This window comes from Glycine soja, chromosome 6, assembly GCF_004193775.1.
Source record: "Glycine soja cultivar W05 chromosome 6, ASM419377v2, whole genome shotgun sequence".
Lineage (NCBI taxonomy): Eukaryota > Viridiplantae > Streptophyta > Magnoliopsida > Fabales > Fabaceae > Glycine > Glycine soja.
This window is the reverse complement of record NC_041007.1, coordinates 28,573,326-28,599,839: the sequence shown is the minus strand read 5'-3', so window position 1 is coordinate 28,599,839 and position 26,514 is coordinate 28,573,326. Positions and strand designations below refer to the sequence as shown.

Here is a 26,514-nt window from a genome sequence, read left to right as displayed (position 1 = left end):
GACAGAGTTAAATTCAGAAATAAGGCATTCTAGAAAGAAACATTGATAATTGATGATTTAGAACAGAATTAAACTAAGTCTAGGCTAAAAACAGTAAAAATGCAAGTAAGTAAGATTGACAACAATAGGTAAAGGTGTTGGGTCTTTCTAACAAACCAGCTGATGTATATAAAGATATTTCTCTAATTAATCATGCTTTTGTGTTCTATGTTGTAGCTTAAATTACTAAACCTCGATCCCTAGTTAGACTGAATCAATCCAAGCTTCGTCCTCAGATCCCTCTTGTTGGACTAGGCATAATTTAGACAGCCCTCCTAGGTTTAGACTAACTTAAACTAAGCTTCGTCCTCAGATCCCTCTTGTTGGACTAGACTTAGCTTAAATAGCTTACGAAAGTTTAGACTAATTTAGCCTAAGCTTTGTCCACAGATCCCTCTTGTTGGACTAGACTTAAACCAAACAGCATTATTGTAACAACATATTTAAAACCAAAACTTAATCCGCAGATCCCTCATTTAAGACTAAGTTTCAATTCTGCTTCTTTCAAGTTCTAAGGCAACAATACATTTCCCAATGCTAAGGTCACCTAACCAGGCACACAAATGGTTGATCAAACCAAGAGTATACAAAATTTAAGCACTGAAAGAAGCATTGAACACAAGAAACACAATCAATTAGACATTAAAGTAATTACATCAGGTGTTCTTTAGAAATCCCCAACAAGGGTGTTTAGCCAGCCATTATAGAAAAACCCTAACAATAATGAGATTACAAAACCTAGGTATCTCTGCAAAAGCTGCTCCTCTTGTTGCCTCTAAAGATCTTTTCCCAAAATAGGCATTGTGACGTGCTCTGGAATTCTGTGCAAATCATCTGCCTTACCCTAATTCTGCATAAAACAGGCTCTGAATCGGTGATGTTGCACTTAGCGCAACCCTCACGCTTAGCGCCAGTCATGCGCTGAGCCTGGCTGAAGACAACTGTTGTGCTTAGCGCACTGATCTCGCGATTAGTTCGTGGTCTTGGTATTGATGCTCTGCTAGATTCTTCTATCGTGTTGAAGCTGCACTTAGTGGTAGATGCGCGCTTAGCCCACTGATGAGTTAAGCTCAATTGTCACTTTTAGCACTTCATGACTTAGCCTCTTTTTCACCTGAAATTGCACATATTTCATCATTAAATCCAATGAAAATATTCTAGATACAACTTTAATAGTAAAACAAGATTTATTTACAAAATCACTACAAAATAACCATAAATTGGGGGAACTATACTAGTTTTGGAAAATGTTTTCTATACAAAAGTTAGTCGTATAAGACAACTAACAAACTCTCCCAAATTTACAGTTTTGCTTGTCCTCAAGCAAAGAAAGAACAACTCACTTGTCCTCAAGTGACAAACTACAGTGATCACTCAAAATGGTGTTTGCTTCATAGAAAAATTAAACCATATGAACTGAATATCATGGACTGCTTCAATCAATTGATTTTCATAAACATGCAGATTTTCAAAGATAGGAACATACATATTAGAGGTCTTCAAATCTTTCATTTGAAAAAATGGAAACCCTTATTATTGGATGACCAAGATACTTCCCAAAAATCGAAATTCTTGATACAGGTATTCATGTAACAGTATTGATACTCCTAGAGGTTCTTTGACCATTGTTGTAGCTCACCATATGTATTCTATGCCCCCTTATCCATACCTAGCTACTGACTATGGTACGCAACTGTCATTGTTTACACATCATATGTGGATTGGTGGATTTCTCATAGTCGGTGCTGCTGCGCATGCAACTATTTTTATGGTAAGAGACTATGATCCGACTATTCGATACAACGATATATTAGATCGTGTCCTTAGACATCGTGATGCAATCATATCACATCTTAACTGGGTATGTATATTTTTAGCACAACAGAAATAAGCTAGTAAGGATGGCAGAAATCAAGGAAGGATCATCAACCACAACCTCACCGTCATTGTTTCACTCAAGCTCAAGTGTTTAGGCTCATTCCATCATAAAAAACTAATACAAGTCCCAACCTTTGCATTTCATCTCATATCATACTGCAATGAACACACAAAATGAATCCGAAGGACTTCTAGGCTTGTAATGGGGTTAGGCTGCCAACAAATCATGGTTTTTTCTAGGATTCAAAATCTTAGGTTCTAGGAGAGCATTCATCCATAGATAAACCTTCACTTTTTCATTCATTCCCACCCCAATACTTGCCTTTTATTTAGGCACTCAGCTTCATTTCATTATTTTGCAACATACACACTTATTAATTTCATTTGTACTTACATTTTTTTTAACACAATATATACTGATGCAATCCTACCCCCCAAGGGCATTGGATAGAAGACTCCAAGAAGATTGGGCCAAAGATGCAAGAGAAGGCCCTAGGGTTCTCATGAGCCTTAGGGTAGATTTTAGGCCCATGGACTAAGTATGAGCCCACTTATCTTTGTAAATATTAGATTAAAGTTTTATTAATTTTGGTCCTTGTATTTAGGGCTCCATAATGTAGGTAGGGTACCCTAGAAATATAGGATTTTTCAGCCCTTGTATTTTAGGGCACCTAGACTAGTTTTTGTATTAGGGGTAGTTTTGTAATTTCACATGCACTAAGTGAATATTTGATGTGTGTGTTGGGAAATAAATTTAATTGAATTGGTAGAAGCCCAATCCAATTAAATTTTAGAGGGGGAGGTGAGCATTTGCTTACTACACCCCATTGCCACATCATATAGTCACACTTTGTGTATGTCCTTCATGCTTTACATGCCTCATGACACCTAAGCACACTTAGTGGAAAATCTTGGAATTGATCTTGGATTAGTATGCTGAGCCATAACTAAAATTCACTAATCATAATTAGTGAAATTTTGGCTCCACAAATTCAATTTCAAATTCAAGTGAAATTTGAATTGAAATTCAAATTTCCCTCCAATTTTGTATGACATATAAATAGAGGTCATATGTGTGCATTTTTTTCAACTTTGATTATTTGAATATTAAACTTCAGATTTCAGAGCTCTTTTAGAGCACAAAATTTTGTGCTCTTCTCTTCCTCTCCTTTCATTCATCTCCTTCTTCCTCCAAGATCTTATCCATGGCCTCCTATGGTGGTGAGCTTCTTCTAGACTCATCTTCTCCTTGAAGTGGCGTTTCCTCACTCACTTCCTTCTCCATTCCACTGCCATTCATCTTCCAAGAAGCAAAGGAATCCATTGATGAAGAAGATCCTAGGCCTACAAGCTTCAATGGAGCTTACATGATATACAGAGACATTATGTGTATATACAAAAATAGTGAGTGTATGCTCTTTACTTTGACCATTTCAATTCTTACCCAGTGCCTCCCCCAAATTTGGAACAAATTTACCTTGATAATTACTCCCCCAAATTTGGGACAAATTTGCTTTGAAGCACGCTTCCTGTGGATGATGCTCTCCTACAACCTAAGTCAAGGTAGCAAGAGATAACACTATATAGGCTCAGGGTTCAATCAATCAATAATTCATTTAGCTCAAACTGGGTGCAAGGGATAAATCATTCAAGCACATGGTCAGCTTTTTGGCTAAGTGGCTATCACAATCAAACATGGCCTTCATCATCCTCAATTGCATGCATTCAGTCCATACTTCAGAGATTCACGCAAAAATCAGTACTAAATGGTAGTTGTTTCTCTCAAAATTTCAGGATCACACTCTCACCAGGATACGGTTAATGCATTCCTTCACAATCAATCTACAAACTGACTAACATTTTCAGTCATAATTCCAATCACATGCTCATTCTCTTCTAATGGTTGCAAGCTTGATCAAAGCAATTATCTAATCATTCCAATCCACTCAAATCATACAGTTGCTCATTCAAATCATTCTCAAACACTCATTTCATAAAAAACAATCTACTGCATATCATTTTCAACCAATTCACTGTTCAAACCAGCTTTTTGTACAAGCAAACAACTCAAAGTACTAAAATTTAAAGAACTGAAACATAAAAACTGAAATTTAAAAGACTGAACATAAATCATAAAATAATTGAAAATAAACTAAAATGTTCAAAATGCACAAATTTAAATGTCCTGCCCCTGTGGTTGCTCCTGTGCATGCTCATTGAGATCCAACACCTGAGCAGCTGGTGAATCCTGAGGGATAGGCTACTCTAGCTCAGATGCTGGGGCAGATGGTATGGCATCATCAGGTATGGGTGCTGGAGATGGCTCTGGGATCTGGTCTGTGGAAGTCTCATCCTCCTAAGCCACGTGTACACCTGCATCAAAATAAAAGGGCTCAAAATGGGTGAGCTCATCCTCCCCCTCTGCTGCTATTGCTATTGGCTCCTCTGGTTCAGGCTCTTGGGCTGTGGAGGCCCCACCCCCTCCAGAAGGAGAAGGCTGGGCTCCTGGCTAGGCCACCTGCACATCAAACTCATCCATGCTCATGATGGATGGCAAGCTTAAGCCCTGAAGGCTCTGCATGATAATGGACTGCCCCCTGTGTAAGCTGTGGAGCATGGAATAAAGCATCTGTGGTGTAAATGAAAAATTTGAAAGTCTTGTAGATAAAGGAGCTGGAAGTGGTATCTGTGAAGATGCTGGAGGAATAATTGGAGTCTGAATGGGAGGTACTGGAGCTATGGAAGAAGAAGGAGTTGCTGTCTCTGGTGGTGCTGAAGTAGTGAAGACCTCTGATCTCTTACCACTGGCCTTCCTTGGCCCTCTAAATGTCACTATTGGATCATCAAGATTCCAACAGTTCTTCTTAATATATGCCAAGTTAATGGTGTAGAAGCAAGCTTCATGATGATGATGAATCAAGATTGATTCAAGTTGTTTTGATGATAACAAAGATGATGACAAAAAAGCCCAAGAGAATGATTTCAAGATTGAGTCAAGAACAATTCAAGAATCAAGAGATAATTGATTTCATGATTCAAGAATCAAGTTTCATGGTTCAAGACTCTAGATTCAAGAATCAAGAGAAGACTCAATCAAGATAAGTACTAAAAAGTTTTTTAAAACACTGAGTAGCACATGAAGTTTTCACAAAAGCTTTTACCAAAAAATTTTTACTCTCTGGTAATCGATTACCAGTAGCAAAGTTTGTTTTCAAAAGCTTTCAACTGAATTTACAACGTTCCAATTAATTTCAAAATGGTGTAATTGATTACAAGATTTTGGTAATCGATTACCAGTGTGTTTGAACATTGAAATTCAAATTCAATTGTGAAGAGTCTCACATCCTTTCACAAAAATGTTTTGTGTAATCGATTACAATGATTTTGTAATCGATTCCTAGTGATAAGTTTTGAATAAAAATCAAAAGATGTAACTCTTCCAATGGTTTTCAAGTTTTTCTAAAGGTTATAACTCTTCTAATGGTTTTCTTGACCAGACATGAATAGTCTATAAAAGCAAGACCTTAACTCACATTTTAAGAACAATTATTACAATCCTTTACAACCTTTGAATCTCTTTGAGCATCTTCTTGAATTTCTTCTTCTTCTTCCTTTGCCAAAAGCTTTCTAAATTTTTCTGGTTTTCTAAACCTTGAAAACAAAAGTGTGCTATTCATCTTTTTCATTCCCTTCTCCCTTTGCCAAAAAGAATTCGCCAAGGACTAACCGCCTGAATTCTTTTTGTGTCTCTCTTCTCCCTTTTCCAAAAGAACAAAGAACTAACCGCCTGAATTCTTTTGTGTCTCCCTTCTCCCTTGTCAAAGAATTCAAAATGACACAGTCTGAGAATTCTTTTGATTCTTCCCTTTCCTGTAAACAAAAGATTTCAAAGGACTAACCGCCTGAGAATTCTTTTGTTTCCCCATTCACAAAGTTTCGAAGGACTAACCACCTAAGAACTTTGTCTGAACACATTGGAGGGTAAATACTTTGTGGTACAAGTAGAGGGTACATCTACTTAGGTTGTTGTAACTGAGAACAAGAGAGGGTACATCTCTTGTGGATCAGTTCAAGTGGAGGGTACATCTACTAGGTTGTTCAAAGAGAACAAGGGAAAGTACATCCCTTGTGGATCTTTGCTTGTAAAGGATTTTACAAGGTTGAAAAGAAATCTCAAGGACCGCAGGTCACTTAGGGACTGGATGTAGGCACGAGTTGTTGCCGAACCAGTATAAAACTCTTGTGTTTGTCTTCTTCTTCCCTACACGCTTTATTTTCCGCTGTGCACTTTAATTATCGCTTTTACTTTTGGTTAAGTTTTTATATCTATTCTTTATTTTATTAACAACATAGTAAAAGCCTAAGAAGGGTAGATTTTTAATTATTAAAGATTCATTAATAATTAATTAAACCCCCCTTCTTAATTATTCCGAGGCCACTTGATCCAACAAATGGTAGGGCTCAAGTTCTCCAGGGATCTAGAATCTGATTGGACTCCTCTGGCCTTGCATAGAGCTGTCGTCAAGGTAGGGAATCCAAGTTTGAATGTATCATGCTGTGCAGTAAGAGAGATCTGGTGGGAGATGAGGTACCCAAAATTCATATCCATCTTCATAATGATGCCATAAATCAACTTGGCTTTGTCCAAGGTCACATCAAATGTATGGGAGGTAGGAATCAGGTTAGAGAAGGAAAGAACACTCCATGTCTGAGCTAAAGTGGTCATGTTCTTCCTCGGTATCTTCAATGGCTGCCCATCAACATTTTGCTTGAATCCCCTCCCTGGGATACAGATCTTAGTAGCCTGTTGGATCAAGTGGCCTCGGAATAATTAAGAAGGGGGGGGGGGGTTGAATTAATTATTAGTGAACCTTTACTAATTAAAAAAACTTATCCTTCTTAATGATACTAGATTCAATTAGGCTTTTACTACAAAGTTAAGAAAGTAAAGAACAAAAATAGAAACTTAACCAAAAGTAAAAGCGATAATTAAAGTGCACAGCGGAAATTAAAGAGTGTAGGGAAGAAGAAGACAAACACAAGAATTTATACTGGTTCGGCAACAACCCGTGCCTACATTCAGTCCCCAAGCGACCTGCGGTCCTTGAGATTTCTTTTCAACCTTGTAAAAGCCTTTACAAGCAAAGATCCACAAGGGATGTACCCTCCCTTGTTCTCTTTGAACAACCAAGTGGAAAGAACACTCCATGTCTGAGCTAAAGTGGTCATGTTCTTCCTCGGTATCTTCAATGGCTGCTCATCAACATTTTGCTTGAATCCCCTCCCTGGGATACAGATCTTAGTAGCCTGTTGGATCAAGTGGTCTCGGAATAATTAAGAAGGGGGGGGGTTGAATTAATTATTAGTGAACCTTTACTAATTAAAAAAACTTATCCTTCTTAATGATACTAGATTCGATTAGGCTTTTACTACAAAGTTAAGAAAGTAAAGAAAAAAAAATAGAAACTTAACCAAAAGTAAAAGCGATAATTAAAGTGCACAGTGGAAATTAAAGAGTGTAGGGAAGAAGAAGACAAACACAAGAATTTATACTGGTTCGGCAACAACCCGTTCCTATATTTAGTCCCCAAGCGACCTGCGGTCCTTGAGATTTCTTTTCAACCTTGTAAAAGCCTTTACAAGCAAAGATCCACAAGGGATGTACCCTCCCTTGTTCTCTTTGAACAACCAAGTGGATGTACCCTCCACTTGAACTGATCCACAAGAGATGTACCCTCTCTTGTTCTCAGTTACAACAACCCAAGTAGATGTACCCTCTACTTGTACCACAAAGTATTTACCCTCCAATGTGTTCAGACAAAGTTCTCAGGCGGTTAGTCCTTTGAATCTTTGTGAAGGGGAAACAAAAGATATCTCAGGCGGTTAGTCCTTTGAAATCTTTTTTTAAGGGAAAGGGAAGAATCAAAAGAATTCTCAGACTGTGCCTTTTTGAATTCTTTGAAAAGGGAGAAGGGTGACACAAAATAATTCAGGCGGTTAGTCCTTTGTTCTTTTGGAAAAGGGAGAAGAGAGACACAAAAAGAATTCAGGCAGTTAGTCCTTGTCGAATTCTTTTTGGCAAAGGGAGAAGAGAGACACAAAAGAATTCAGGTAGTTAGTCCTTCGTTCTTTTGGCAAAGGGAGAAGAGAATGAAAAGATATAGCACACTTTTGTTTTCTGTGAAAGAACAAGGTTTGGAAACCAGAAAACTTAGAAAGCTTTTGGCAAAGGAAGAAGAAGAATAAGAAGTTCAAAAAGACATTCAAAAGGTTATGAAAAAGTTATTAAAATGCAAATCAAGGTCTTGCTTTTATAGATTCTTCATGTCTGGTCAAGAAAACTATTGGAAGAGTTATAACCTTGAGAAAATCTTGAGAAAATCATTGGAAGATTTACATCTCTTGATTTTTATTCAAAACTTGTCACTAGTAATCGATTACCAAAACCATGTAATCGATTACACAAAGCATTTTATGAAAAGATGTGACTCTTCACAATTGAATTTGAATTTCAACGTTCAGATACACTGGTAATCGATTACCAATATATTGTAATCGATTACACCATTTAAAAAACAATTGGAACGTTGCAAAGTCAGTTAAAAGCTTTCGAAATCAAACTTTGCCATTGGTAATCGATTACAGGAAACTGGTAATCGATTACTAGATAGTAAAAACTCTGGTAACTTAAGAAATTTTGAGAAAAACTCTTTTGAAAAACAAAGTTGTGCTATGTTTGTTTTTTGAAAAATCTTTTCAATACTTCCATTGTGAAGTCTTCTTGATTTCTTCTCTTGAATCTTTAATTCATCTTCTCTTGAATCTTGTAATCAAACCTCTCTTGATTCTTGAATCTTCTTGATTTTTCTCATGAAACTTGAAATTAATCTTGATCTTGAACTTGTTGACTTAATCCTGAAATCATTCTTTGGGCTTTTTGTCATCATCTTTGTCATCATCAAAACTACTTGAATCAACTTGATTCATCATCATGAAGCTTGCTTCTACAATCTCCCCTTTTTTGATGATGACAAACCTGAAATCAAGAAACACATACACATTCTTTTTCCTAGTCGACCACTCACTTAATTCTCGATATTCTCCCTCTTTTTTATGAGTTTAAGCTTCACTTGAAATTAAATTACTTAATTATATGAGTTCTTGATTTAATCCCTATTTTTTCTCCCCCTTTGGCATCAACAAAAAGCCAAAGTGCGTAAGACATACATGATTTTAAAAAAATCATCCACATAGCACCCATTGTAAATCAATCATAAAAGATTCTGAACTAATCATGAAGCAAGACATTAATAAACCAAACTAAAATATAAACCACATAGTCATATAACATAATTCATAAATGTTTAGTCATACTAAGCAAATATTAAAAGAAATACTAAATGTTCAAATGCCATAATAATATAGCCAAATACATGGCTAGAAATCAGAGTAAAATAATAAAAATATTAATCATTTAGATAAGTCACTAGCATCTATCAATCCTAATTCTCTTCTAATAGTGTAGAAAGAATCTTTGTTTAGTGGTTTTGTGAAGATGTCTGCAAGTTCATTTTTAGTATCTACAAATTCTAAAACAACGTCACCTTTTAGAACATGATCTCTAATAAAATGATGCCTAATTTCTATATGCTTGGTTCTAGAGTGAAGGACTGAATTTTTAGATATGTTTATGGCACTTGTGTTATCACATTTTATGGGAATGTGATCTAATACAATTCCATAATCAGATAGTTGTTGTTTCATCTTCAGAATCTGTGCACAACAACTACCAGCAGAAATATATTATGCTTCTGCTGTGGATAATGCTACAATATTTTGCTTCTTGCTATTCCAAGAAACAAGAGCAGACCCTATGAATTGACATGTGCAACTAGTGCTTTTCCTATCTGTTTTTTATCCAGCAAAATCCGAATCTAAATATCCTACTAAATTGCATAAAGAATTCTTAGGGTACAATAATCCAAAGTTAACTGTTCCTAATAGATATCTTATGATTCTTTTTACCGCCATTAGATTTGAAAACTTTGGATTTGATTGAAATCTTGTACACATGCATACACTAAACATAATATCTGGCCTACTTGTAGATAAGTAAAGTAGAGATCCAATCATACCTCGGTATTGCTTTGCATCAACGAGTTGACCGGATTCATCTTTGTCAAGATAACAACTAGTGCTCATAGGAGTAGCCAAGTCTTTTGAGTTTTCCATTCCAAATCTCTTAATGAGTTCCTTGCAATATTTTGCTTGGTTGACAAAGATGCCATCATTTGTTTGTTTGATTTGTAGTCCAAGAAAGTAATTTAACTCATTCATCATGGACATCTCAAACTCACTTTGCATATCAATAGAAAACTCCTTGAACAAAGATTCATTAGTAGATCCAAAAATTATATCATCAACATAAATTTTTACTAATAAGATATCATTATCCTTCTTTTTAATGAATAAGGTGATATCTACCTTCCCTCGAGTGAAATTCTTTTCTAAAAGAATTTACTTAATATTTCATACCAAGCCCTAGGTGCTTGTTTTAAACCATAGAGTGCTTTCTTTAATCTATAGACATGGTCTAACTTTTGTGAGTCTTCAAACCCTAGAGGTTGTTCTACATATACCTCCTCTTGAATTACACCATTTAAGAAAGCACTCTTGACATCCATTTGATATAGTTTAAAATTCATAATAGATGCATAGGCTAAAAGCATTCTAATGGCTTCTAATCTGGCTACGGGTGCAAAGGTTTCTTCAAAGTCTACACCTTCTTCTTGGTTATATCCTTTTGCTACCAGTCTAGTTTTATTTCTAATTACTATACCATTTTCATCCAATTTGTTTCTGAATACCCACTTAGTTCCTATGATTGGATAATTTGAAGGTTTCTCTACTAATTCCCATACATCATTTCCTTCAAATTGATTTAATTCCTCTTGCATAGCTACTATCCAATGATCATCTATAATGGCTTCCTTAAGGTTTTTAGGTTTTATTAACGAAACAAAAGCCATATTATTGCATAAATCTTTGAGAGAGTGTCTAGTTGTTACCCCTTTTGAGATATCTCCGATGATGTTGTCAAGAGGATGATTTCTTGAGGTTTTCCATTCTTTGGGAAGATCATCATTTTCTTGGACTATATCATCTTGAACATCCTTGTTTTCTTCATCTCTCTTCCTTTTTAGATTCCTTTCTTGATTGTGCATATCTTCCAAAGAATTTGCAATATCATCAAGAAATTCCTTTCTCGGAGAGGTAATATTAGTTTCATCAAAAGTAACATGTATTGATTCCTCAATTGTCATGGTTATTTTGTTGTATATCCTAAAGGCTTTGCTATGTAGGGAATAGCCAAGGAAGATACCCTCATCCGCCTTAGCATCAAATTTTCCTAGGCTTTCTTTTCCATTGGTTAGGACAAAACATTTACATCCAAAAACATGTAAATGAGCAATGTTTGGTTTTCTATTGTTAAAAAGTTCATATGGGGTTTTCTTAAGAATGGGTCTTATTAAGGCTCTATTCATAAAATAACATGTGGTGTTGACTGCTTCTGCCCAAAACTATTTTGGTAGTGGTGTGTCATTTAAAAGAGTTCTAGCAATTTCTTCTAAGGCTCTATTTTTCCTTTCTACTACTCCATTTTGTTGGGGTGTCCTAGGTGCAGAAAAGTTGTGTTCTATGCCATGTTCATCACAAAAAATTTCAAAATCATTGTTTTCAAATTCACCTCCATGATCACTTCTGATGGAGATAATTTTGAGATTCTTCTTGTTTTGGATGACTTTGGCAAGTCTTCTAAATGCATGAAATGCATCATTTTTATGAGTAAGAAATAAAGTCCATGTATACCTAGAATAGTCATCAACAATTACTAATGCATAGTAACTTCCACCAAAACTCATGACCCTAGATGGTCCAAACAAATCCATGTGCAATAATTGTAATGGTTGAGTGGTAGAAACAATATTTTTAGATTTAAAAGATACTTTTGTTTGTTTACTTTTTTGGCATGCATCACATAACTTATCTTTTTCAAATTTTAATTTTGGTAAACCAATAACTAGATCTTTTAAAATTAATCTATTTAGATGATTCGTGTTAATGTGAGCAATTCTCTTATGCCATAACCAAGGATCATTATCTTTACTTAGAAAACATCTGTCATTTTTAGATTTTTTGTTTTAAATCAATCATATAAACATTATTTTCTCTAAAACCTATATGCTCAATATCTTTGTCATGCTTATGCTTGATAACACATTTTTCAGAATCAAAAGATACTTTATATCCATTATCACATAATTGACTAACACTTAATAGGCTATGCTTTAAACCTTCTACAAGTAACACATTTTCAATAGGAGTGGAGGAACTCGTACCTATTTTACCAACTCCAATGATTTTTCCTTTGTTGTTATCGCCATATGTAATGTGTCCACTTTTCTTGGAGGAAATGGTTGTGAATTTGGATACATTTCCCGTCATATGCTTGGAACATCCACTGTCGATGTACCACTTCTTCCTTACAGATTCTTCTTTGTTGTTGTCATGAGATTTTGTCATGAGACACAAGTTGACTTGATCTTCATCATGATCTTGAAATAACCTATTCCTGAAAATACTTTTGAAAAACAAAGAATTTAAAGAGGCCATGAATCTTGAAGTTGTTAAACTTTCTACAAGATACTTGCTCTGATACCACTTGTTGGATCAAGTGGCCTTGGAATAATTAAGAAGGGGGGTTGAATTAATTATTAGTGAACCTTTACTAATTAAAAAAAAACTTATCCTTCTTAATGTTACTAGATTCAATTAGGCTTTTACTAACAAGTTAAGAAAGTAAAGAACAGAAATAGAAACTTAACCAAAAGTAAAAGCGGTAATTAAAGTGCACAGTAGAAATTAGAGAGTGTAGGGAAGAAGAAGACAAACACAAGAATTTATACTGGTTCGGCAACAACCCGTGCCTACATCCAGTCCCCAAGAGACATGCGGTCCTTGAGATTTCTTTTCAACCTTGTAAAAGCCTTTACAAGCAAAGATCCACAAGGGATGTACCCTCCCTTGTTCTCTTTGAACAACCAAGTGGATGTACCCTCCACTTGAACTAATCCACAAGAGATGTACCCTCTCTTGTTCTCAGTTACAAAAACCCAAGTAGATGTACCCTCTACTTGTACCGCAAAGGATGTACCCTCCAATGTGTTAAGACAAAGTTCTCAGGCGGTTAGTCCTTTGAATCTTTGTGAAGGGGAAACAAAAGATATCTCAGGCAGTTAGTCCTTTGAAATCTTTCGTTTAAGGGAAAAGGAAGAATCAAAAGAATTCTCAGACTGTACCTTTTTGAATTCTTTGAAAAAGGAGAAGGGAGACACAACAGAATTCAGGCGGTTAGTCCTTTGTTCTTTTGGAAAAGGGAGAAGAGAGACACAAAAAGAATTCAGGCAGTTAGTCCTTGTCGAATTCTTTTTGGCAAAGGGAGAAGAGAGACACAAAAGAATTCAGGCGGTTAGTCCTTCGTTCTTTTGGCAAAGGGAGAAGAGAATGAAAAGATATAGCACACTTTTGTTTTCTGTGAAAGAACAAGGTTTAGAAACCAAAAAACTTAGAAAGCTTTTGGCAAAGGAAGAAGAAGAAGAATAAGTTCAAAAAGACGTTCAAAAAGTTATGAAGAAGTTATTAAAATGCAAATCAAGGTCTTGCTTTTATAGACTCTTCATGTCTGGTCAAGAAAATCACTGGAAGAGTTATAACCTTGAGAAAATCCTGAGAAAAGCATTGGAAGAGTTACATCTCTTGATTTTTATTCAAAACTTGTCACTGGCAATCGATTACCAAAACCATGTAATCGATTACACAAAGCATTTTATGAAAAGATGTAACTCTTCACAATTGAATTTGAATTTCAACGTTTAGATACACTGGTAATCGATTACCAATATATTGTAATCGATTACACCATTTAAAAAACAATTGGAACATTGCAAATTCAGTTAAAAGCTTTTGAAATCAAACTTTGCCACTAGTAATCGATTACAGGAAACTGGTAATCGATTACCAGAGAGTAAAAACTCTGGTAACTTAGAAAATTTTGAGAAAAACTCTTTTGAAAACCAAAATTGTGCTATGTTTGTTTTTTGAAAAATCTTTTCAATACTTCCCTTGTGAAGTCTTCTTGATTTCTTCTCTTGAATCTTGAATTCATCTTCTCTTGAATCTTGAAATCAAACTTTTCTTGATTCTTGAATCTTCTTGATTTCTTCTCATGAAACTTGAAATTAATCTTGATCTTGAACTTGTTGACTCAATCTTGAAATCATTCTTTGGGCTTTTTGTCTTCATCTTTGTCATCATCAAAACTACTTGAATCAACTTGATCCATCATCATGAAGCTTGCTTCTACACAGCCAACACTTGAGGATTAGGCCTCAGGAGTGCAAACCTGGAATAAGCACAAAATTTTCCCCCTATTCTAGAATCACTGAGGTCTTCAGAAATGTGTTCAAGGTATCGTCATCAAATTTCTCTAGATGACCTTTCACCCTCACAAGCTTAGGTGATTTATCCTCGGGGTCATAGAGGTTAGCGTAAAATTCCTTCACAGTAGCAATGTCTATGCTGCTGTCAGCAAAATCAGTCAACTTCTCATCCCAGTGTCTTCTCTCGAGTTCCTCCTTGAACTCGTCAAACTTAGTGTAATAAACTACCACATTCCTTTATGGTAGTAGTTTTCTAGGCATGACAATATCTGCATACCTCTCCCAAGCCTCTTGAGATGTGAACTTGGATCTGTCATATCTAGCCTGGGTAGGTGTAGAAGGAGCCTTCCTTTTCTTAGATGCCATCTGTAAAATATAAGACAAAACACAAGAGAGTAGCACAGGTTATTTTCACAAAAACATAAAAATAAAACAGAAATTTTGACTGGGCGCTTAGCGCATCAGGCTAAGCTTAGCGCGCCTTATGAAATTTTACTCAGGTGCTAAGCGTAGCATATTGGCGCTTAGCCTAAAGACACAAAAAATATTTTTTCTGCAAATTAAGCTTAGCACAACAGCCCCTAAGTTTACAATTTTCAAAACCGAAGAGAGTCGAAGTTTAGCGCAGCATGGCGCGCTTAGGTCAGCCTCATCAAAATGACACTTAGGCTTAGCGCATAGGGCACACTTAGCCTAACTACAAAAAATTAAAAGACAGTGAGAGAGTTGAGCTTAGCATAGCAGGGTGCTTAGGTCAATGTTCGAACCCGGCAAGTGCACCGGATCACGCAAGTAGTATAAAATGGTAAGAAGCGAGTATCGAACTCTCAGGGAACTTGTGTTACTTGGTAAAGCTATATTCAGTGAATAGGTGTCTAGTATGAAAAGAGATGTGTCAACTATGCACAGGTAGGTAAACTAACTATTAAAAGGAAAATCAGGTGAGTAATGATGTGTAAAGACAAGTAGACAACACGTTCGTCTTCCTATTAGGTGCCTGATATTAAAAGGATATTCTCTACTTAACAATTCTCATGTGTTCTATGGTGTCTCCTGAAATGCTAAACCTCGATTCCTCATGATAGTCTAGCCTAATCCTAATCAAGCATTGTCATCAGATTCCTCTTGTTGGACTAAACTCGAACAAAACCACATTAAGACAAACATACAAACAACTAGGTTACCGTACCCCGATCCCTCGTGATAATATGATAAACTAGTCCTATCCTATCAAGTTCTAAGAATCAGACCAGTTTCCACTGTTGAATGATCCTAACAAAGCATACATCTACGTGATCAAGGCAAAAGCATATTGAAATTACGTATTGATAGCACAGAGAACACATAAAACATCATTAAATAGATATATAGGTATTTACATCAAGTACCAACAAGGAAGAACCAATAGAGGATTTAGCTCTCCATATCTGGGAAGCTTCCTTTACAACAAGGAGAAGAGAAAACTGAAGGATTGAAGAAATACAAGTAGTGAGGATGTCTCCTCTATAACAACCCGCCTCATCGCTACGATATCAACACTCTAATATCCGATAATTTTAATATTTATAAAAAGAACTCCCTTAATTTGCTTATGAAAATAGAAGTGATTTTGTCACAACATAAATTTACCCAACAACACGCCATTACTTAAGTGAATATGCATAATTACATAGAAACAATAATTCGGTACATGTCATACATATAACGAAAATTAAATCTGTTCATAGATATAATTAAAATCCCAGTTTTACATCTTTAACTCAACAAAATAAAACTTAAAAACCAACTATGGAGGAGTTGATTACAAAACACAACTCTCTCCCAAAATAACGCCAATGTCATCACATCGACTCAGCAGCTCCTCACCAGAATCTTACTCCCTGCACCCTGCCACTGTCATTCTGCTCCCACGAAAAAGGTTCGTGATCATCACAGGTATCAACCACACGATACAAAATTGCAACGGTGAGTTCATTAAAAAAAGAACCAATACCAATTCCAAATAACCACAATTAGCAAGGAACATAGGCAAACATGATGAGCATACACAAAAATCATTATTCAACACTCATATCCAACAAATATTCATCATCCACATCCAACAATTACTCATCATCTATCCATGGACCCAATCAAGACTGCACAGAATGATGCATGCACCTGACTCAACACTCAGATGCAATGTGGTACGTACCAACAACAACCAAATCTCAGGAAATAGCCTAAGCGTGTCCACACGACACTCTCACTTAAGGAACTGTGATGAGTTTGTCGAGACCACCCGGTTGTGCACGTAACAGCCCCCCTCCCATAGGTGATCAGTCTGGGAGCCCAAAGGTGCTCCCTACCAGGTGACAAGCCCCCTAGTACAAAGTACACTTGGCCACAGTTACTCTATTTCCTGTGTCATATGAGCTATGATCACAGCCAAAAGTAAGTGCCAAAGATCATGGATCAATTAAAGCGCCTAAGCATCCCCTCAGAAATGCTTAGATTCTCTAACCACTCTAGTTACCGACGTTTGGGCCATCCGACAAGGTCAGTGCACTCTACCCCCTATGACATACACTCCATACGACGTATGAACGTGGCCAAAAGCTAGTGCCAAAGACCCTGGAAGGTCAATGCACAGTGCCCCCACGAACATACACAACATCCAACGTATGAACGTGGCCAAAAGCTAGTGCCAAAGACCCTGGAAGGTCAGTGCATAGTGCCCCCCACGAACATACACAACATGCACATGCCAATGCATTTCCAACATCAATCAACATTTCATTTCCATGTCATTCTCAACATAAATATCATCTTGTCTCAATGACGTTATCGCATCCCATTAGTTAAAAACATAATTTTCTTGAAAGAAAAAAAATCAACATGCAACAGGGACACACAAATATCCTCATAGCTAGGTTCCCTGACCATAACTATGGTGTTAAAATGGTAAATTTTATAATAAACTCCCCTCACCTATGGTGAGCTACCCGTAGTTTCCTCGTCACGTCACTTGGAGAAGTCTTTTTCTTTTCCGCTCATCGGTTCCATGCAATCCTCTACCATACCAAAACGAAGGAGACTTAATATGGATTTTAGAAAACAAAGCTAATAACAGTGCTCTGGGTCAAACACCCACATCACTACATGAAGGAGTTGAGAGAATTTCGGGTTTTACAAAGGAACATCATTTGGAAATTCCGACCACGCCAATGTGATCGGGGTTCAGTGTAGGTTACGAAAATAACATGCATTTCATGAAAGGATAACATTTACAAAGTCTCTTTCTCTAGGGTTTTACAAAGGAAGCATAAGACATGCAATGGCGGTTCCAAAGTCAGAAAAGATGCAAAGACAACCTGAAGCTAACAAGAAGCAAGCGTAGAACCATGGTCACCTCAAGGAAAATGAAAGGTCAGACTAGGGTTTTGTTCTCTACCGAAACCGCGAGGCAAGTTGGAAGATTCCGCTTCAGTCGAAGGGTTCCTCTCAGTGTGGGGTTGCAACGGAGAACAACGGCGGTTTGTGGTGGTTAATGGTGGCTGAGGGTGATGGAGAAAGTGCTTGGGACGTTAGAAATGACTTTGGAAGAAAGAAAGGAGAAGAAATGGCATTTTTCCTAAGTTACACGAAAGCAAAGGCTGAAATGCATAAATGAGAAATGCTCTTGGGAACGGAAGCTTCGCGCACACTCCTGACATCTTTTCAAAGATCCCAACGGTCAAATCCTGGAAAATTGTCTTGTGAAGCTGCAGACCAAATTTCGAGAAGATCCAACGGTTAACAAAAGTAAGGAATCTTTTTTACCGAGACAGCTCATGTAGCTTCCTCAAGAAGCTTTATTAAGAGGCTTCCTCAAGAAGCTTCCTCGTGGCTTCTTTGAGAAGCTTTCTCAAGAGGTTTCTTTGAGAAGCTAGATCCTTATCTACCCACACCCGTCTATTAACTAAATTAACCTCCTTGAAAATAATTACGGATAAAATAACACACCAAATACAATCAAACATCAAACATAATTACTAATAATATATAGATATATATCAGGGTGTTACATCCTGCACCTCTAGAACCTCACAATCACTCACATACTCATCTCATGCTTTCAGGATGGCTTCCTCTTCTCGCTCAGTTCTCTGCTAGTCTTCTCACAGCAAAAGATCTCAAAATTCTCTGGAACTTGGACCTTTCTCTCTCTAGAAATCTCTACACATGCAAAAGCTTCTAGAATTGCTCAAACTCCCTTCCAAAATCTGATTTCAGGCTAAAATAGGTGGCTTTGTTTGTGCTAGTGTGCTTAGCGTGACTATGGACCGCTCAGCTCACATTAGTGGATTTTGGCTTAGTGCGTGCTTTTCTCACTCAGTGGATGGACTGAAGCGGTGCGCTTAGCGGGATGACCCTTCGCTCAATGCAAATGCACAACTCATTCTTCCTCTAGATTCTTCCTCGCACTCAGCTGAGGAGTGTTGCGCTCAGCGGATGGCTCGCTAAGCCAGAAGATTGGCTTAGCGAGCGGATGAAAATCAGCACTTCACAAACTTGCCTAATTAACTTGAAATTGAGAGGAAATGGTTATTAAACACACAAAATGGGAGTTCTAAGTATTTATTACCTATCTTTAACAAAAAGTAATTACAGCACTACAAAATAACCATAAATTGGAGGAGTTTGATACAATTTACACAGGTTTTATACACAAAAGTTAGTCGCATTCATCGACTAACACTCAACACACGACAATGGCTTAGCGCACAGACGCGCTTAGCCTTATTCAAAGGAAAACATACAAAAGCAAAGTGGCACTTAGCCTGACAGGTCAGGCTTAGCGTTGAACAAAAATTCTCAAAATCTTAATGTCTGAACACTAGTCCTGCTTAGCGCACATACATGCTTAGCGGGCTCATCACTTACGTTCATCAGTAGGGATGAACGCGCTTAGCGCGACATGGTCCGCATAGCGCGTTCATCTGGAAATCCAAAATTTTAACAGTTGCGATGAACAGGCTAAGCGCAGTAGGCGCGCTTAGCGTGTTCATCGCGATTTCCAAATAGAACCCTTTCATCCACATTGCTCCTAATGGGCTTCTAAGTTACCTATAATCCTACATTGACTAACCCTAAAGCTAGTAACCTTAACCTAACAACATTACTAAGTAAGAAAGCAAGAAATCATCTATCCTAAGGTTTGAGAAATAAAAATACAAAGAAACAATGTAGGAGAAATTACTTGGATTATGTTTGTGCAAGGAAATGAGGCACACAGATGAAATATATGTGATTTGGAAGCAAGAAAACGTAGTAACAGAGGTAGAGGTAACTTTGGGGTATCACCCAAGGTACCTCAGCCTTTGGTTTTTAAAAACTAAAATTCGTATGGCGCGCTTAGCGCAAAGCTGTGCTTAGCATGCCCACGTGACGTTTGAGTTTAAAACCTAAGCGCTTAGCCTAGCCTCGCGCTAAGCCCAACTTGAAGTTGTAAAGTCCAGTGAGCATATGGGGCTTAGCGCAACAGGTTGTGCTTAGCACTTTCTGCAACACAAATTTTTCTGCAATATGCGCTTAGCCTAAGATATGAGGCTTAGCGTACCATTAAGCTTCAACTTACAAAGAGTAGTTTAGGCTTAGCACAACAAGCACACATGTCATACCCTAATTTTGTCCGAGGACCATTGTTTGCCGGCATGCGACCTCCATTTGACCACTTCAAAATGTTTAATACCTATTGTCGTGGAATCCGTAAAGTTTTGGGACGTTGCGGAAAGAAAACAGCCAAAAACACAAAAGTGGGGGGGTGAACTTATCAAACACGGGGGCTGTGCTCAGGAACATTCATCTAGAACACTTTGGAAGGTGGGGGTGAACTTATCAATTAGGGGGTGCACTCAAGAACTTCCTCGGGAAGCCTCTGGATGGGGGTGAACTTATCAAACACGTGGGCTTCTCTCAGGAAACTTCATTTAAAACACTCTTGAAGGTGGGGTGAACTTATCAATTCGGGGGTGCACTCAGGAAACTTCCTCAAGAAGCTTCTAGAAGGGGGTGAACTTATCAAACATGGGGGTGCGCTCAGCAAACTTCATCTAGAACACTCAAAGGTGGGGGTGAACTTATCAATTAGGGGGTGCACTCAAGAAACTTCTTCAGGAAGCCTCTAAAAGGGGGTGCACTTAGAAATCTTCCTCAGGAAACCTCTGGGCAGCAACCACCTTCCCTTTTCTCCTATAAATAGGGGGAGGAGGCTGAGTTTCAAGGGTCTCTGACCTCTATGCTGTGTATTTCAGTTGTTTTTAGCAAAAAGAAGTGAAAAAAGGAAGGAAATCCAAGTCGAGGTGCTTCCGTACTGCTTTTGAGACGTTTCCGTGAGCGATTTTGTGAAGATTTTCTGTCATTCTTCGCCGTTCTTCGTTTGTTCTTCGGTCTTCAATCGGTAAGTTTTTTAATCTGAGGCTTTCGATTCATTCTTTCTTTGTTCGCTTTCATTCTTCATCTTGTTTACTTTCGGTATTCTTTTCTTCTGCTTTTAACGAGCTTTTGACTGTTTATTTAAGCCGTTATCTCGCCAAATAATTGATAAAATGAATTTCAACTGATCATTTGTGTTGTAATCTCGTTTAATCATTGTTAAAATAAAATCCAACCGGTCATTCACGCTGTAACCTCGATTAAATAAAAAAAAGGAAAAAATAATAATAAAATAATCAAAATATCTTTGAAAAAATATAAAAATAATCCAAATATCTTTGAAAAAAATATAATAAAATAATCTAAATATCTTTGAAAAAATATAATAAAATAATCAAAATATCTTTGAATAAAATAATAATAAAAAATCAATCGAACGTTTTTCTTTGAAAGTTTCCTTGAATGAATTGACTAATAACCAAAGTGAAACTAAGGCCAAAATCAACTCACAAATCAAGCTTTGTCCGCAAAAGTCACTTAAACCCGTTTTTAGGTCCAATGCCTTAAACAATCCTCTTTGCTTTTATCGGTTAACATGGACCGTTCAAAAGCATAAAATTAACACATAAACTTTACCGCTTCATTAGAACTACGAAGGTCTGATTTCCTCATCGCAATTGAGGATACATAGGAGCAAAAGCTCCACTTTTGTCGACCACCCAAGAGATCGTTAATGGTCCAATGCCTTAACGTTTCTCTCCTTTCAAAAACCAAGAGATCGTTAATGGTCCAACGCCTTAATATTTCTCTCCTTTCTAAACCAAAAAATCGTTAATGGTCCAACGCCTTAACATTTCTTTCCTTTTCAAAAATCAAAAGATCGTTTAAAGGTTCAATGCCTTAAACGACTTTTGTTCGGTTAAAATATATCTTGCGGAAAAAGATAAAAACAACTTAACCAACATTTAGTTCTGCAAGAACTACGTAGGTCTGATTTCCTCATCGCAATTGAGGATACGTAGGAGCAAAAGCCCCGTTTTTGTCGACCACCCCAAGAGATTGTTAATAGTCTAATGCCTTAACATTTCTCTCCTTTCAAAAACTAAGAGATCATTAATGGTCCAACGCCTTAACATTTCTCTCCTTTCAAAACCAACAAATCGTTAATGGTCCAACGCCTTAACGTTTCTCTCCTTTTCAAAAATCAAAAGATCGTTTAAAGGTCCAATGCCTTAAACGACTTTTGTTCGGTTAAAACATATCTTGCGGAAAAAGATAAAAACAACTTAACCAATGTTTAGTTCTGAAAGAACTACGTAGGTTTGATTTCCTCATCGCAATTGAGGATACGTAGGAGCGAGGGAAACTCCCTTGTCGACCACAAAAAGATAAAAAATACAAAAAGGTCCATAAAAAGCTAAAAACAAAAAAAAGGGAAATGCATAATTTTGAAATCATATCTTGCACACTCGATTAGAGGCTATCGTCCCTTGTGACGGACACGTGGGGTGCTAATACCTTCCCCGTGCGTAAAAAAAACTCCCAAACCTTTCACACTTAAAGTTCGTAGACCACACATTTCAGTTTTTCTGACGTTTTCTTCGAATAAACGTTGGTGGAGACTCCGCGCATTTTCCTCCCATGGAAGACGCACCCGTGAGCCTCGCATCGCCCTCCTGCTAAAGGGTAGGTAGTGACAGCGCTAAGCGCACTTCCAAGAATTCAAAACCCGTAAGAGATTGACGCTTAGCGCTTCCTACCCCGCTAAGCCCAGCTTAAAAACTCAAGTTACAGAATGGATCTGGGGCTTAGTGCAGGATAGCGCACTTAGCGCTGCTACAATAAAAATTTTCCAGAGAAGAAGTGGCGTTTAGCAAATCATCCACGCTAAGCCCACTGGTTAAGGTTCAATTACTATGAAGATGTGGGGCTTAGCGCAGTGATGTGCGCTTAGCTGAACTATTCAGCCAACCAATTAGGGGTCTGTGCGCTTAGCGCGAGCAAGCTCGGCATAGCGCGTGAAGACTGAGCGCTTAGCACAAAGTATGCGCTTAGCGAATAAACAATTGCAAAAAAAAAAATTTCAAGTCTTTTCCTGTCTATCTCTTCACACAAGCTTAAAACCCCTTTGTTCATTACTAAACAAGCTGAAATTAATCACAATCACAAGCAAAGTATCCTAACTACATGCAAGAGATAAGAATGAAAAATAGGAAAGGGAAAGAAAAGTTGGGTTGCCTCCCAGTAAGCGCTCTTTTAATGTCACTAGCTCGACGCACCATCCTGTTATCCAGGATCCAAGCATAGAATAGAGTTCAATCTTTCCATAGCTCCACCATGATATTGCTTCAACCTTTGTCCGTTCATTACCTATGTCCTATCAGGATCTTTAGATTGAGGATCACAAAGCTCCACTGCTCCATATGGTCAAACTTTTTTATGGTAAATGGTCCAGACCACTTTGATTTAAGCTTTCCAGGGAACAATTTAGGTCTGAGTTGAAAAGCAACACTTATTGTCCTAGCTGAAAATCCTTCTTGAGCAACTTTTTGTCATGATACTTTTTAACCCTTTCTTTATACTGCTTTGAAGATTCATAAGTGGTCAATCTCATCTCTTCCAACTCCATGAGCTATAGCCTCCTTTGTTCTCTGGATGCGGCTTCATCAAAGTTCAAAAATTTCAAGGCCTAGTATGCTTTATATTCCATCTCCACTGGTAAATGACAAGACTTACCGTATACCATCTGAAATGGGAATAATCCTATCAGAGTCTTGAATGTTGTTCTGTATGCCCATAAAGCATCATCTAATTTGATGGACCAGTCCTTTCTAGTAGAAGCTACAGTCTTCTCCAAAATCTTTTTCAACTCCCTGTTTGATACTTCTGCTTGCCCATTGATCTGGAGGTGATAAGGTGATGTTACTTTGTGTGTCACATTATATTGTTTCAGAACCTTCTGTAATTGATTATTGCAGAAATGTGTACCTCCATCACTAATCAGAATTCTGGGCACCCCAAATCTTGAGAAAATATTCTTCTTTAGAAACTTCACCTTAGTCTTAGCATCATTATGCGGGGTAGCCATTGCTTCAACCCATTTAGAAACATAGTCAACAGCCACTAGTATATATTCATTGCCAAAAGACGAAGGGAAGGGACCTACAAAATCAATCCCCCAACAATCAAATACCTCAAGCTCCATGATATTTTGTAAAGTCATTTCATTTCTTCTTGATATACCTCCCATCCTCTGACATTGATCACAGTGTAGCACATATTGGTGAGCATCTTTAAAGAGTGTGGGCCAAAAGAATTCGGATTGCAAAACCTTGGTCGCCATCTTATCTCCACCATAATGGCTGCCACATAGGGAGTTGTGGCAATGCCATAATATATGTTTGGCTTCTTCTTGTGATGTTCAGGTAAAATTGTTGATTTGTCCTGTGATGGCTTGTGTGATTCTGAGAAGATTGCAATTACAAATTATGTTAGTAACCACCCTTTGATATATTGTCTACCTTTTTTAAGTACAACGTGGGGTGAAGCAATTTCATGCATTCTAACTTGTTTAATTCTCTACCACAATGTATTGAAATGGTTTTATGTATACATGCATTCAATTATGATTCTTCATTCTTAGAATGTTTGTTGGAGGAAAGAAAACAAGGGATTGAATTAATATTGTTTTTTCAAGAATTTGGTTGCTACTAATAGCAGAAGTTGTTTTTACTTTTTAGTAGATATTGATTTCTGATGTTTAGTTATACTTTGTCTGTAGTAATAGATAAAATATGCTTGCTACCACCCTACAGAGAAAATATCTTTGCTAACTTTTTTCTCGAAACATGCTCCTCTATTTCCTATATTGTTCTTCTCTGAAGCATATTTATGAACATTATATGTGTCAAAAGTAAAATATTTATCATGGTTGGTGTGTTAACAATACCTATTCCAACAACTTCCTTTCCACAAGATGCATGTCATAGTTACTACTTTTTGTAATCTATGTTCATTACATACTTTCTATATCTCATTTTATTCGTTTTTTGGTGCAGCACCCATTCTTTGGGTTCAATTGACTTAAGCAACTCACCCCTCTCCCACATAAATTTGATTGTCATTTGTTGCCTCTCTATTTGCTTGAACAAATGGTTCCAATTTTAATTTAGGCTGGAGAAAGGTTAGAAACACACTTTTTGCATCACTATTATAAGGTAAGTTTAATGTGGGTCTCACAAAAAAACCTGGGCCCACTAACTATTTAATGGAACCCACATAAAATTTTTCCAACAACAGAGAGCTTGTGGGAAAGAGCATGCAAAGGGTGTTGGTAGCACTCATCTTTTAGGCTTTCATATATTTTACCTTTTGTTGAATTTTAGTTATATTTTTTTTCTGCATTTGAAATTTGATTTTTGATTTCCTGAAAATACTTTTAGTATTAATTATATATGCAGAGATTAGCACGACGGGGGCTAATTCATACAATGCAGATCCAAAATTTAATGCATGCAAGGTTTGTTATTTTGGGGGAAAATTTCTATTTTATTAATTTAATGCAGATCCAATATTTAACTTCATATTTTGAATAATATTGTATATATTAATAATTAATAATATAAAAGTTGGTGTATGGACATGTTGAAATATGATTAATAAATAACTTCATAAGTTTATTTTGGCTCTTGATTTTGCATTAAGTAAAGGATTATAAAGACTGGATGTTCATATGTTTTTATACCCACTTACTTCTTGATTTATTTTCTAGAATGTGCTACTTTTAATGGTGAAAATGCATTACTTACTATAAAAAAATGACCTATACCTACAGACAAAAATTGCCACTATAAATAAAAAAATCCGTAGGTAAATGTATGATAGATTTTGTCCTACGGACGCTTCTTTCGTCAACTTTGAGGGGGAGTGTAATGACAACTAATTGTCTGTCACTATAGGTTTTACCAACTATGTATAGTGTCATACCCTAATTTCGTCCGGGGACCTTTGCTTGATGACATGCGACCTTTGTTTGGTCCTTGTAAGGTGCTTGGCACCCATCATTAGGCAATTTGTGAAATTCTGGGACATGCCGGAAAACAAAAGAAAATGTTGATGCACAATCCATAAGGTTCCGTGACACCACGGAAATCAAATGGAAGCATCGTTGCATAATTAGTGAGGTTCTGTAACATTCCGTAAGTCAACAAGGGGATGATTATGTAATCCGCAAGGTTCCGTAACATTACGGAAAGAAAACAAGTATCGTTACGAAATTCGTAAGTTTCCATAACTTTACGAAAAAAGAATCACAAAAAAAGGCAGAGGGGGTGTACTTAGTAAAAATGGGGGTGTAAATAGCAACCAGGCCCACTTGGGCCCTCCAGAAGATTCCTCCAGAAGGCTGTTGCTTCTGGAGGAAGCAACCCTGCTCGCCTGGGCGAGCTGGGCGGCAAGCATCTCCCCTATTTTGCTATAAATAGGGGAGGAAGTGAAGAAGAAAAGGGTTCAGCCCCTTAGGCACTTCTCTCTCTTTCGAATTTGCTTGGAAAAATTGGTTCCGTGAAGAAAATCTAAGCCGAGGCGCTTCCAAAACGTTTCCGTAACGTTTTCCGTGAGGAATTTCGCAAAGGTTTCGAACATTCTTCGACGTTCTTCATTCGTTCTTCATCGTTCTTCGATCTTCAACGGGTAAGTACCT

The 26,514-nt window shown here is 37.2% G+C and overlaps 1 protein-coding gene across 1 annotated transcript; it reads right to left on the bottom strand.

The window, feature by feature from the left end:
• Nucleotides 1-4,426: 4,426 nt before the first annotated feature.
• On the bottom strand, nt 4,427-24,156 carry LOC114416067. Its single transcript, XM_028380943.1, has 5 exons — nt 24,057-24,156; nt 23,557-23,975; nt 14,695-14,783; nt 14,474-14,559; nt 4,427-4,749 (listed from the first exon to the last, which is right to left on the bottom strand). The coding sequence occupies exons 1-5, from the start codon at nt 24,154-24,156 to the stop codon at nt 4,427-4,429; spliced, it is 1,017 nt and encodes a 338-aa protein (XP_028236744.1).
• Nucleotides 24,157-26,514: the final 2,358 nt, after the last annotated feature.